The sequence below is a fragment of the Pavona decussata genome, unplaced genomic scaffold (genome assembly GCF_977016875.1).
Source record: "Pavona decussata unplaced genomic scaffold, jaPavDecu1.1 SCAFFOLD_130, whole genome shotgun sequence".
NCBI classification, from domain to species: domain Eukaryota; kingdom Metazoa; phylum Cnidaria; class Anthozoa; order Scleractinia; family Agariciidae; genus Pavona; species Pavona decussata.
The window spans coordinates 478,634-492,930 of NW_028145544.1; the positions used below are offsets into that span (position 1 = coordinate 478,634).

General features: G+C 37.5%; 1 protein-coding gene across 1 annotated transcript; it reads left to right on the forward strand.

Annotated features, from left to right (window-relative positions):
* Positions 1-450: 450 nt before the first annotated feature.
* Positions 451-8,104, forward strand: LOC146468473 (transmembrane prolyl 4-hydroxylase-like). Its single transcript, XM_085124276.1, has 10 exons — positions 451-795; positions 2,446-2,527; positions 3,158-3,336; positions 4,257-4,315; positions 4,428-4,462; positions 4,778-4,955; positions 5,064-5,121; positions 5,550-5,659; positions 5,782-5,872; positions 6,292-8,104. The coding sequence occupies exons 1-10, from the start codon at positions 607-609 to the stop codon at positions 7,072-7,074; spliced, it is 1,764 nt and encodes a 587-aa protein (XP_084980402.1). The 5' UTR covers positions 451-606; the 3' UTR covers positions 7,075-8,104.
* The last annotated feature ends 6,193 nt before the right edge of the window (positions 8,105-14,297 follow it).

A 14,297-nucleotide genomic window follows, 5' to 3' on the forward strand; every position in this document is an offset into this window, starting at 1 on the left:
CCGTTGCTCAATGTTCTTTTCAATGGTTGAAACGCTTCTTTTGTTGTTGTTGTTGTTTTTGTTTTTTCTCGTAGAGGTAGTCAATTCAATCGTTGACAAACCTGTGGCATAAAAATGAACACAAGATTAAAAGAAAACGCCAACTAATATCAAACTTCAACAGCTGTAACTGTAATGTAAGTGACAAACAATGAAAACTTTCTTTTTTTCCGAAAGAGGATTTAATCCTACAGTTTTATGAGAGGTGACACCTCTCGGCTTTCCAATCATTCTGTTGCATTTGAGTTGGGATTCAGCACCTTTATAGTTTTTAGCACAATAAGTTTGCTTTGATCTTTTGACTGGTGTTTTTAAATGTCAACATCAGGGAGGTTGGTTTCCAGTAGCTCGCTTAAAGTTTTAACCCGTGGTTAGACTGGGTAAGAGATTCGCCTGAGGTGTCAGGTACTTGTCGCGCACCTGTTCAACCTGTATGAATAAATTATCAGGTGAATGAATTATCAGCGGAAATGCAGTGATCGATGCTTTAGAGTGATTCAACTATAGAGTGATTCCTTCAAGCCACATCAGTAGTTTTGGACAGAAATAATTGGGATTTTTGCGTGTATGATGGGAATACATCTTCGTGATGTTTCAATTGTGATTTACGTCTTTGCTATTGTGGCATGTGGGGAGAATGTGGAAAAGTTACAAACCGGACAATGTCATGATAGAAACAAAAACTGTTTAACAGACCAACAAAAACGAGAGCCAAGTGATGCTGTGCTGCGTTTACCAAGGATCAATGCAGTGAAGGTAGGCAAGATTTATTTTTCACCTCCATTTGGCAGAGTACGAAACTGGACTTATGGCTTTGCATAATATTGTAAATAAACAGTGCCACAGGAAAGTACTGCTCGACTGCTTTCATTTTGATGGTCACACTTAATAGTAGAAGCCAAGACGTCATGGTCTCTTACTAGAATCACATTTATTCATTGCGAAATGACTTTGAAAGTGAAAGGCATATAATGATTTTTTTTTTGACGAAATACCTAGCTTATGTCAAAATGAAATACTTGCGATACAGTGATTTCATTTCTGCTCAGTACTTAAATAAATTAGCACGGATGACAAAATCTACTCAACCTGTAATAAGTTTAGAATTCGCACAGAATTTTACATGATACATAAAGCTAAGGTTAAGAACTGGTCCTTACTACCAACTGTACCATTTTTCTTGAAATTTCCTATATATAGTGGTTAATAGCAGTGTTCAACCCTTTAGTTTATTATAATATGATCTTTAGGTAGCAAGATCATGGAGTTAACTAAATGAGGTTTGACGACGCTTCCTTAACGAAACGATTAACTTAAAAAATATGTTGAGCCTTTTGCGCGAGCCATGAAATCATTGTAGATGAAAACCTTTAGAGTAACCTTTCAAATCATAAGCTCTCCAAAAGTATTTCCTTGTGGAGTTTTTTCTCTCAATGTATCTCTAAAAACGAAATTTGTGAGTTTTGTCCAGTTTTGAATTAGCTGGCTCTTGGTCTTGTGAAAGGTTTAAAAGAAAAGTACCTACAAGTTTGTGAACTTCGAAAATGGTACGAATGACACATTCCTTTTATGCAAGTAAAGCTGGATCAAGTAAACAGCGAACCAATTTCAGTAACTGTCCTCTTAGGCTGCTGATCAAACTGTTAAAGCGACAAAGTTAAAATATCAAAATGGCGTTGTTTATTGTAAGGTGCAGTGAACCGATTTCCATTTGGTACGCTTGAACAGCTCAAATAATTGAATTGATTGTAGGCAGTGTGGCATGTACGCTGTTCCGGGCTGATAAGTTAAACGGTGTCAAGTGGGATCAGTGACTGGAGTGAGGGCGTATTCGAAATATGTGAAACACATCATCCCTGAAAAGGTTAAATGCATGAAACTCCTGAGTTTTTAAAACCTAGCAATTCACTGTCTTCTAAGTCTGTGGGATGCTTTTTCGTTGAGAATTAAAACCTTTAAATATTTTTAACTGTTTGTCAGAGCAAGGAACTTTAGAGACTACTTTTGTGTTAAGATAGGGAATACATTTGTTACTTTCGCTAGAAAACAACCCATGAAAATAAGACTACAGAACTATGTTTTCTATGAGTGTCAGCGAGGCTAGAAAACGGAGAAGACTTTTTAACTGTTGTACGTAGTAGACAACTAACTGATCTCAATTGGAAAACCTCGATATTTAGTTCATAATAAACAAAAATAAATGAAGAACAATTGTATTTTCCAAGGCCATAGTGATTGTTGCATATCAGCGAATCGAGCTTTGACGATTGAGTAAATCCTATTTGCAACGTTAAGAATGCGAAGACGACTTTCAACCAACCTGAGCGTACTGCGGAACGACCCCCCATCCAATCAGAATGCTCGATTTACAATTAATATTGCTAAAGTGTTTTTATGCTTTTCTAGGTGGGTCATACTCAAGAAATAGAGCTAACTAAAGGAAGCACGCATACTGTGACGACTCTTAGTTTGCACCCACCGCTATTTGGTAAGCATAAGGGGTTGGCTCTTAACTACCATATTGTTGCCATGCCAACCAGAGCGCGCCTGCGTATGCTCGTATCCCTGGGTAGTTTATATGAAAGATGGAGTATCAATGCACATTGCCGATGTAGAGCTTGTATGAATTTGGTGTCTGATCCCCGGGATGAAGGGAACTGCCCATAGTTCATAATTATTACGATTGGTGTTTCTGGAACGAAGTGATTCGTCTTATTAAGGAGGTCTCTGTATTATAGAAGTTGAAGAACAAATCTCCTACCTTGTCCCCACTTTTCTTATAAAAATACTGTGAAGAAGTTATTAAAATATCAAGAAAATTCATCTTGGGTGATAATGTTCTTAATTCTCATGACCTCAGGGGTTGAATAAGCATTGATGTTCCAAGGAGAAATGTGATACTGATCACTGTTAGGGCTTAAAGGATTAAGAAGTGTCATTATAATGCTCGCTCGCCGATAACCTGAGCGAAATTCATCTTTAGAATTAAATGAAACGTTAACATGGTTAAGTTATGTCTTTATAAATCTAGTTATCACCTTGGAAGGGTCCATAAGATCGTGTCATTATTGTTTGCGAGACGTGTTCGATTAATTAAATGTGTATTTTAATGCTGCAGAAATTCCAAACTTCTTCACGGATGAAGAGTGTGAAATGATCATAGAGCTGGCTCAGGAAAAAGGCTTGAAAGAAAGTCCACTGAGCCAAGGCACTGGTCAGACTATTGATAAAGATTCTGTTGAAGATTTATTGAAAGACTGGGACAAAAATAATGATGGCTTTGTTGATAAGACGGAGGTAAGGCTAATTATTTATCAATTATTCCTCTCCACTTGGTATTTTACGAAGAAACGCTTGAAACGAGCTCAATATTTCAAGTCACATAACATGTGAAAGAAATCATCAAAGTTTGCTGAAAGACAATTTTTTTAAGAGTATCAACAAAGTGCATCAATATCAAACAAGATTGGCATATAAGATCTCATACTTTCTGCCTAAAGCGAGGACCAACTATGGCAAATTTAACATTCGTTTTTTTGGAGCTAAAGTTTGGAATTCCATTGAAGAGTCATTAAAATTCAAGAGTCGTACCTGTTTCAAAGTCCTCTTAAAAGAATCGCTTATCTCCAACTACTGACTGGCTCATTGATGCACTTTATTTTCCAGTTTTTGCGTGTGCAGTTCCCCTTGTTTATTGTTATTTTTGTGTGTGCGTGTGTGTGTATGAATGGTAAATCGTGTCCTTAGTTCTATTTTAATGTAGGGTATTTGCAAATTTTTCCGCTTGGCCCAGCCACTTAGCTCAATTAGCTTGCTATTTCTAAGCGGCTGTGCCCTCTTCTTTAGTAATTTTTCTTTCTTGTATTAATGTAACTCTGTATAATTTCTGGGCACGAATAAAGATTGTTGTCAATATGCCATGGTAGAGCTCCATCATTCCAGAAAAAGCCCGTTTTTCGTCAACTAGAGATTCGTATCGTCAGAGTATTTTGTTATTAATACTAAGATCATTCAATGCTTTGGGTATAAACTCTTGCTTGAGGTACTGTTGTGTGCAGTGTTGCTACAATGTATGTTTTGCTCCGTCACATCTCGGCTCATCGTCGCACGTCAATTTACAGCGCAACTTGTACACACACTACCCTCAATTTACAGAATTGTTAGAAAGCAAAGTAAACGTACCGAAACATTTGATAAGATACTGTTGTTACTTTTAGGCTCTTCACTTGCCTGGGAAAAGAAATATTTACTTGACAGAAGAAGACATTCTGGACATGTGAGCGCATAACATTACATTTTAGTTCTATGTTTTTAGTTATAACTTTCTTTCGACAGCTGTGTTTCGCTAACTCAAATTTAATCCGGTGTAATTGCATTGTTTATTAAAGGTTCAAAGCCTTGGAGTTAGATCAAGATAAAGATGGTATGTAAACCCTCGTTAAAATATCTTTTCCCAACAAAATTAAAACTATTCTAGAACCTGTAATCGTCTAGTCCGTTTCTTTCTATATTTGCTTAATGCGAGCAGGTATTCTTGTTCCGCGATCAAATTTCTTTACCCCTGTAACCTTTGTTAAACTTAGTTCATTGCTTGTGGCTCTAGAGATTGCTATCGGTTGGGAGTGAAATGATATGAACCCTGAAACAACAGTCAGTTGTTCAGTTTTGCTACTTTCAGATTTTCAGTTCCTCCAACGAAGCTCTCAATTTCGTAACACGTTTTTTAAACTAATTTCAGGAAAGATTTCTTTAAAGGAGTTTGATCAGACTTCATTGGAAAATATATACGCTTATTTTGACAAGCAAGTGTTGGAGAAGCCGCGCATGCGCAGTCAAAGGAGTCAGCAAGTCTGGTTATGGCACGATGAAGATGAACTCTTGCAGTACGAAGGGTTGCTGGAAGATTATCACGACCGGTAAATAAGAGTTTTTTTTTTTTACCCTGCCGTGATTGTTGTGTAGTTATTAACTGACTGATTAATATCTTACAGTGAAATTAAGAAGTTCTTGATTTTGATTTGCAGGCTTGAAAAACTTACTCAGATACCAAAACCAATCCTAGAACAGAGTGAGCCAGTGCAGGTATTAAAATTCAATAGTATTCAAAGCATACGCTGAGCCTAGCTGGATTCTTCAAAAAGATTTTTGTCCCTTAGTTTTGACTCAGACTTTTCTTTACTATTAGCTTAAAATTAGCTTTTATAAGCATTTTTAACGACGGAGCGAGATGAGAACCTCGGTTAATTTTTCATCGGGGATTAGCGTTAATTGGCTTTTGAACAACCGCGCCCACATTTTGCAATGACGTCATCAAATAACTCTTTCGTCCCAGGCTTTTCGCGGAAAAAAGAGACATCCCAGCTTAAGGCTTCGCGCGGACAACGATATAGGAGAAAACGCCCAGTACATTGCTGAACGAATCAAATAAAGGAATCTCTTAGAATGAATTAGAATGAAAGTCACAATAATGCAAAGTACCTTAATCCCACAATTTTTTTCTATTACCAAAGGTTGTGCATTACACTGAAGGCGGTCATTATCACTGCCATCATGACAGCGAAGAAATCGCGCATGACAAACCTTGCTGTTTGTATGGCTCTAAGGATTGCAGGCTCTGTAGGTAATTCAATTAATTTTATAATACAGAAACTATCTTTCCATTTTCTCAGCTACCAAACATTCGTTAAATTGCTTGATTTTCTGGATGTTGAAAGCTAACGACTTGCTCACTTTGTCTGTTAGATATCTATCCATCATGGTTTTTCTAAATGATGTTGAGGAAGGAGGGGAATGCGCTTTTCCTATTGCAGATAACAAGACTTTCAGTTGGAAGGTAAACAAAAAAAATAATTAACACTTTTATCAGTCTGAAGCAGTTCCAGAAATGCCCAAGCTCAAAACTGCAACCAATTTCGAGGTTATTTTGAAAAGTGATGTAGAATAAACAGTTATACGGAAAGGAAATGCTTGATTGAATAGATACTTTGGGCAGTTTCATCAACAATTGATGACAGACTCAAAGTAAGGGCCACCAACTTTTCCAGCATAAAAAAAAGGTCGGTATTTTGAATATTCACACGTTAGGATTTCATCCACAGCTTTATTAGTTAACTTGATTGCCGGTCACACTCAGGGATTTCTTACAGATTAATTCAGGGGTGATGTTCTTTATAGGAAAGACTGTACACTGTTCTCTGATCTACATTGTTCTTTTTCTTTTTTTTTTTTTTTTTTTTTCAATTTTGTCCAAAGGCGTGGTCAAACGAGTCATCACACAAGTGTAATATGGTAAAACACTGCGATGAGTCAAACTTAATTATCAAACCCCAGAGAGGTAAAGCTGTTATGTGGTATAATCATAAGCTGGATGGTTCACAAAGATGGATAGGTGGCTTGGATCCTTTCTCTTATCAAGGGAGCTGTACAGTAAAGAAAGGTGAAAAATGGGTGGCGAAGATTTGGATTAATATCAATGGTGATGGAAAGAAAGAGCTTCGTGCATGGAAGATGGGGCATAACTGGCTTGCGGAAAATAACCGAAATGAGGAAATAACAAATGCTTTAAGGACAGAAATAGCAGAAGAAACTGCAAGTGAAAATAAATACACAAGAGAAAATAATAGATTCGATAATGAGGTGAAAGATTCTCGTAATGTAAACAGTGAGGATGAAGACTCTTCGAAGAAATATTCTGAAACATTGAGAGAAAGTCTCAGATCACACGTAAATCGTGATACGCCGCATAACAAGCTATATACCAGAGACTCGCCTGAGGCCACCCCTCAGGGGCCAAAATTAGCAAGGACGGAATCGTCTTCACCTCTTCCGCTTACGGAAGAGCAAATGAGTCCGAAGGGGCCTGGAGTTGGCGAGCTTCCACCAAAGGGGTTTGAGGGAAATCGTATTATGCAATCTGTAATGCTTCTACTGGAAGAACTTGATCAAGTAGAGCTTGAAATTATTGCTAGGAACTTGCACACGAAACTTAAACTTGTTTGTGTTCCACTTATTGTGAATCCAATGGGACGCATCTAGTTCAAAGGAAACCTTTTATAAACAATTATTAAAACTTTTACTCCCAATTAGGGTTGGCATATATTAAAATTTAGGGAAAGTCCCAAGTTTTATTTTGTAAAATGTTGAAAAACGAAGAGCACCTTCGGAAAGTCCTAGATTTCATCTACAGTCTTTAAGCTTAGAATCAACTTGTACAGCATAATAAACAGCACCACAGGAAAGTACTGCTCAGTAGCTTTCATTTGAATGGTCACACTTTCGGATTTCATCAACAGACTCAAAAGTTAGAATCACCTTGTACAGCATAATAAACAGCACCACAGGAAAGTACTGCTCAGTAGCTTTCATTTGAATGGTCACACTTTTGGATTTCATTCACAAAATCAAAAGCTAGGGCCATCTTGTACAGCATAATAAACAGCACCACAGGGAAGTACTGCTCAGTAGCTTTCATTTGAATGGTCACACTATTGGATTTCATCCACAGACTCAAAAGTTAGAATCACCTTGTACAGCATAATAAACAGCACCACAGGAAAGTACTGCTCAGTAGCTTTCATTTGAATGGTCACACTTTTGGATTTCATTCACAAAATCAAAAGCTAGAACCATCTTGTACAGCATAATAAACAGCACCACAGGAAAGTACTTCTCAGTAGCTGTCGAATCTTTCATTTGAGTGGTCGCACTTTAAGATTTCATCCGCCAGCTGTGGCATTGAAGGACTGGTAACGAAAGTGTATATGGACAATTTGCCACTGTCGCTATTACCATGACGTCATTGTTAGACAAACTTTCATTTGGTAAACTTTTGTTAAATTAGCGTTGAGTGTAAGGAAACGACGAGTAACGGCACCAAGCCCTTTACATGTTTTATTTAAATAAAACAACGCCATATTTGAGACTTTTTTCAGTAAAAATTGATTTAATTGAGGGCACGTTTTCAGTAGCGAGGATGAAATGCTCGTTACTTTCAAAACTAAATGTATGTTACAGTCTTAAAATGACTTTATAAATTAATTTTTCTTTTACTATTATTACCGGTGATACAGCTTCAACCTTCCTCGATTTTCATAATGCAACCTCCATCATAGATCTGTATAAATCAATTATCGTCCTGGCGTCACTGGTCCAAGGAGAGGATAGTCGTAAATCCAGCGGATAAAGGATTAGTCCATTGTACAAATACACATTTTCCCTGCCAATGGGATTTATCCTTTGCCTTCTTTCTTTCTTTCTTTCTTTCTTTCTTTCTTTCTTTCTTTCTTTCTTTCTTTCTTTCTTTCTTTCTTTCTTTCTTTCTTTCTTTCTTTCTTTCTTTCTTTCTTTCTTTCTTCATTGACAATTGTCCGTAATTAGTTACATGTTTGGTCTTAGGTTATACGGAGGGGCCTAATGCCAAGTTCCTTTCACCTTTTATGGGGTACCGGTGGGTGTACAAAGACAAATAAACAAAAAAAAAAAAAAGCGTGACGTAACGTAATCTAGTGTGAAGGTACAATGTTCATAATTCTTATAGCATGCAGCAGAATGGTTCGTTGCATACTACTTAAGACTTTCTTTTTTTCTTACCTTTCTTTCTTTCTTTCTTTCTTGCTCGCTTGCTTTCTTTCTTTCTTTCTTTCTTTCTTTCTTTCTTTCTTTCTTTCTCTCTTTCTTTCTTTCTTTCTTTCTTTCTTTCTCTCTTTCTCTCTTTCTTTCTTTCTTTTCTTTCCTCCTTCCCTTACAGGGATTTATCTCATCGATAATGGACGTAGCATGTTCACTAAATATCCACTGTTAATTTTAATACGGTTACCACCGTAACTGGCAACATGAGCGCCAATCAAAACTTGTTTAAAACCACGACTGAAATAATACAATGTAAACGATTTGCCAGCCGAACAGTAATTAGAAGTCTCTCGACCAACTTGAATGTCGAACGTTGTCATGTCGTCATGTTTTCAAATTCCTTTCCCTTTAGAATCTCAGTAGACTGAAAAAGTCCGAAACAATCCGCCTACACACTTTTGAAATTATTATTTAACAGATGGCCGAATTTCTGACAAATTATCTGTAGACAAATAGATCGAGAGCTCTCAATCGACGAGATAAACTAGCTAACTGGGCTCTACAAGAAAAACAGAGTACTTTCTTAGCAGTTAATTCGTTAACGAGAAAGTGATGTCAAACGAGCAACGAAATAATTACAATATTAGAAATAAGAGATGTCAGCGAAGAATCTCAACTTTTCCTCGCAGTTTAAAGAGAGAAAGCAAAAAAGGCAATACATGTATTGCTGGCCTTGTGTGTGCTAATATGTGGCAGCTTGTGGGGCCGTGTGTAAATAAATAAATAAAGAAAGAAAGAATAATTACAAAACAATACTTAAAAATTTACAATATAAGGTCTAATCTAGTTTAAATAAAAATTTACAGCTAATAATGTACCTAATTATTGACATTATCTAACTAAAAACTCATACTAATGGGCATTCGAGTCATCTTCCGCAGTATATATTCGCAAAGACTCTCTATCAGTACTGTTCACTGTGCACCTGACAAGAATGACATACCTCAATTCTGAGCAGACGAATAATCTTTCTCGCTACCAATCGGAGGGACTGTTTCTATTTTACGATTTAGTAAACTCACTCAAATGAACGTTCAACATTAATATAAAGTTGGCATAAAGAAAAATCTCCCGACCTTTCGCTCTTCACGTCTGTCAAAGTGTTAATGCTATTGGGGAGATTTACAATCGCCTTTGCGCCAAACGTGGTGGCTGACAATTCCTTTATGATTCCTCCGTCTTTTTCTTCAGCAGTTGGGCCATTTTTTCACGAAACTTGTAGGGGTCAACTCCGGGTGGGATTGTACCATACACTCTATAGGCGGCTTCCTCGTACTTTTGTCTCCATCGCTTCGTTTCTTTGCTCTGTTGGTAGTAGTATTCTAACATTTCTTCAGTGAGCCGGCGCCCTGCTCCCTGGCAATTTTTCTCTTCTGGGTTAATCTTGTGATCTCCGATCTCTACTGAAGGCTTTTCATTTAGCTTCTCCATGTCGCTGGCATTTGATTTATTCTGCCCGCTACGGATAGATGACTCCATGTTCCTTTAGAATCAAAATGCTCCTGTGATTCTGAGCGCACTTATTCCAAAAGAACGAGTTCAGTCACTGCAATGTGATGAGTAGCGAATCTCCATGCGCGCCACCATATATTACTAATTCTTCTTGCGCAATCGGATAAAACTACAGTTTTCAATTGACGTCACCATTTTATTTCCGCCTTCTCATGAGAAAAGTTCTCTTTCCGAACTTATGTTTAATGGACTGATTGTCCTCACTAAAGGCGCTTCGGAGAACATTTATTAATCGCGAGAGACAACTCAGGTTTGTCAGTGGCTAAATCTAGGAATCAGTTGCAATAGAAAGTATATCTCTCCTGTCAACTCATAGCCGTTAAGGCATGGGATTATAACGGGATTTACCATTGTCTAATGAGAAAGCAATTGAGGGGTGGGTGGGAGGGGAGTGGAAGAGTGACTCAGTCTTAAAGGAGACGTCTGAAAATTAAGGTATTAAACTTGACCACCATCACCACCAACTGAATAATTTCTTTCCTTTTTTGCTCTGGTGTTTTCTAGTTTGTTATGTGATTAAGAGGAATTGTTAAAAACAAGGTAACTTCCTCTTTTTCATTAGTGAAAATGTAACAACGAGTAAATCATCATTTGTGCAAATCCTTGTGCGAAGGCTTGCCGACTTTACTTGCGCAACTGGAAACCGTGTGCGCCATCAGCGTTGACTATTTGGTTTTATTGTTCCAATGACGTTACTCTTTCTTTACTCCTCAAAGTGTTTCACAGTTAGCAATTAATTTAGAGCCAGTGGAATTGTCATTTGGGACAAACTAATCCTGAACATTCATCTTGCGTAATCATATTGTGACGTATAACCTTTTAGGGTTACCTATTAATTAGCTATTGAAAACATAGTGAAACCAATGTCTCTTGATGTTAATGAAGTTAAATATCTTTCTCCTCCTTTCCAATACCCAATCTTCGATGTACCTAGTTTTATTACCCGTTTGGATAAAGTATTGCGTCAGGTTTGACTGTTTGTTTTCTATTGGCTCCGCTTTTCATTTAATTGTGTTAATAAAACTACTATTTCTTTAACTCAGAGACGCATTCCACCGCTGAGCGTTTAAAACTATTATTCTTTATTGCTAATCAAGCTTACTCGTAGAGTTACCGACAGTTAATGTAGACTTTTCACGATGAATGTTAAATTCCAAGTTAATCAATAGGCCATTTCCGAGTTGTTGGGGGAGCTATTGGGGAGATTTAAAATCGCCTTTGCGCCAAGCGTGGTGGCTGACAATTCCTTTATGATTCCTCTTTCTTTTTCTTCAGCAGTTGGGCCATTTTTTCACGAAACTTGTAGGGGTCAACTCCGGGTGGGATTGTACCATAAACTCTATAGGCGGCTTCCTCGTATTTTTGTCTCCATCGCTTCGTTTCTTTGCTCTGTTGGTAGTAGTATTCTAACATTTCTTCAGTGAGCCGGCGCCCTGCTCCCTGGCAATTTTTCTCTTCTGGGTTAATCTCGTGATCTCCGATCTCTACTGAAGGCTTTTCATTTAGCTTCTCCATGTCGCTGGCATTTGATTTCTTCTGCCCGCTACGGATAGATGACTCCATGTTCCTCTACAATCAAAATGCTCCTGTGATTCTGAGCGCACTAATTCTAAAGGAACGAGTTCAGTCACTGCAATGTGATGAGTAGCGAATCTCCATGCGCGCTACCATATATTACTAATTCTTCTTGCGCAATCGGATAAAACTACAGTTTTCAATTGACGTCACCATTTTATTTCCGCCTTCTCATGAGAAAAGTTCTCTTTCCGAACTTATGTTTAATGGACTGATTGTCCTCACTAAAGGCGCTTCGGAGAACATTTATTAATCGCGAGAGACAACTCAGGTTTGTCAGTGGCTAAATCTAGGAATCAGTTGCAATAGAAAGTATATCTCTCCTGTCAACTCATAGCCGTTAAGGCATGGGATTATAACGGGATTTACCATTGTCTAATGAGAAAGCAATTGAGGGGTGGGTGGGAGGGTAGTGGAAGAGTGACTCAGTCTTAAAGGAGACGTCTGAAAATTAAGGTATTAAACTTGACCACCATCACCACCAACTGAATAATTTCTTTCCTTTTTTGCTCTGGTGTTTTCTAGTTTGTTATGTGATTAAGAGGAATTGTTAAAAACAAGGTAACTTCCTCTTTTTCATTAGTGAAAATGTAACAACGAGTAAATCATCATTTGTGCAAATCCTTGTGCGAAGGCTTGCCGACTTTACTTGCGCAACTGGAAACCGTGTGCGCCATCAGCGTTGACTATTTGGTTTTATTGTTCCAATGACGTTATCCTCAAAGTGTTTCACAGTTAGCAATTAATTTAGAGCCAGTGGAATTGTCATTTGGGACAAATTAATCCTGAACATTCATCTTGCGTAATCATATTGTGACGTATTACCTTTTAGGGTTACCTATTAATTAGCTTTTGAAAACATAGTGAAACCAATGTCTCTTGATGTTAATGAAGTTAAATATCTTTCTCCTCCTTTCCAATACCCAATCTTCGATGTACCTAGTTTTATTACCCGTTTAGATAAAGTATTGCGTCAGGTTTGACTGTATGTTTCCTATTGGCTCCGCTTTTCATTTAATTGTGTTAATAAAACTACTATTTCTTTAACTCAGAGACATGTTCCATCGCTAAGCGTTTAAAACTATTATTCTTTATTGCTAATCAAGCTTACTCGTAGAGTTACCGACTGTTATTGTAGACTTTTCACGATGACTGTTAAATTCCAAGTTAATCAAAAGGCCATTTCCGAGTTGCTGTGAACCTCATTATGAGAACAATAAGTGGCGAATAACGGCGGTATCCGTATATGGCATTGATTCCGTCTTTCATGTCAGACTAACTCCACCATAATTACATTACCATTTGTTTAATATTCATCAAATCGATGTTCCTCCATCCTATCTACTTTTATTCGCAGATTTTCTTGAACCAATACATGTGAACCGGTGTTCTCGATAGGTTCTATATACTTTGTTGAACCAGTAGCCGTTTGACTTCGTGCGCTCTCTAGAAGCTTTACCGACAGTTCTTGTGCAATCGGAGATATTTGTGACGTCAGCATGGGCTGCTAATTTGCAATTAACACCGCCTTTGATTTCATTTTGTTAATTAAATTAAAAGGCGTATCAATGATCGTTTTTTTTTTTTTGCTCAGCGCCCAATAACCTTTTTTGTAGTAGTAATTTGTGGTTAAAAAAGAGTTGCCAAATCTTATTGTGCAACCTGGAAAGGTTGTAGACGAAATGTTAAGGGCTGAAGAAAAGTTTTTTCACGTTTTGTTTTTTCCGAGTTGGTCCGGTGGGTTCTGGATTACTGTTTTATCCCTGAGTATTGGCTGGTGTTTTCTATTTCAGAAGACAGTTGTCATAGACATTGGTATCATTATCATTATTGTTGCTGTTGTTGATATTATTTTCATGTTAAATAAACCAAACTGATTACCAACACTATGGCAAGGGCAATTTATTTGGACCAATATTTCAACTAGTACAAGTAGTCTTAATTCTAATTTAACCATATTGGGTGAGCAGATTCTATGGATGCGGTCGACCGAAAACTGATAACATTCTGTTGTAAATATGTTGACGATACGGTACTCCTAATTAAACCTGACACGATCGATGTAATCTTAGACCACTTTTTTCATAAGTTTGACGAGAACATACGCTTCACTTACGGCTTGTTTGAAAACACCTCCCCGCACTTTCTGGATATTAACATCTCACCCAATAGCATTGGAATCTACCGTAAAGACACCTTCACTGGTCAATACACAAACTTTGACAGTCTCGTTCCTTGGCGTCAGAAAATTTCCTGGATAAGAGCACTGGTCGATCGCATCCATAGAATCTGCTCACCCAATATGGTTAAATTAGAATTAAAACATCTAAAAAAGATCGCCTCGTGGAACAACTTTACATCACACAAGTAGTCTTCTTCACGGCTAGGGTTACAATGACAGAAAATAACAGCTCTTAAAAGTTTAAATTTGGACGTAAACATAAATGGTTAATGGCTAACTAGTGGACATGACCTAGCGTATATAACGGTTCGTAAGATACATGTCGATTCATGACGCAAGTTCATTTCGTGGGTTAAGGCCG

Coding starts and splice junctions, on each gene's coding strand:
- LOC146468473 (XM_085124276.1), top strand. CDS start 607: ATGATGGGAATACATCTTCGTGATGTTTCAATTGTGATTTACGTCTTT. Junction 4,463..4,777: donor GTTAGATCAAGATAAAGATG/GTATGTAAACCC, acceptor AACTAATTTCAG/GAAAGATTTCTTTAAAGGAG. Junction 5,122..5,549: donor AACAGAGTGAGCCAGTGCAG/GTATTAAAATTC, acceptor CTATTACCAAAG/GTTGTGCATTACACTGAAGG.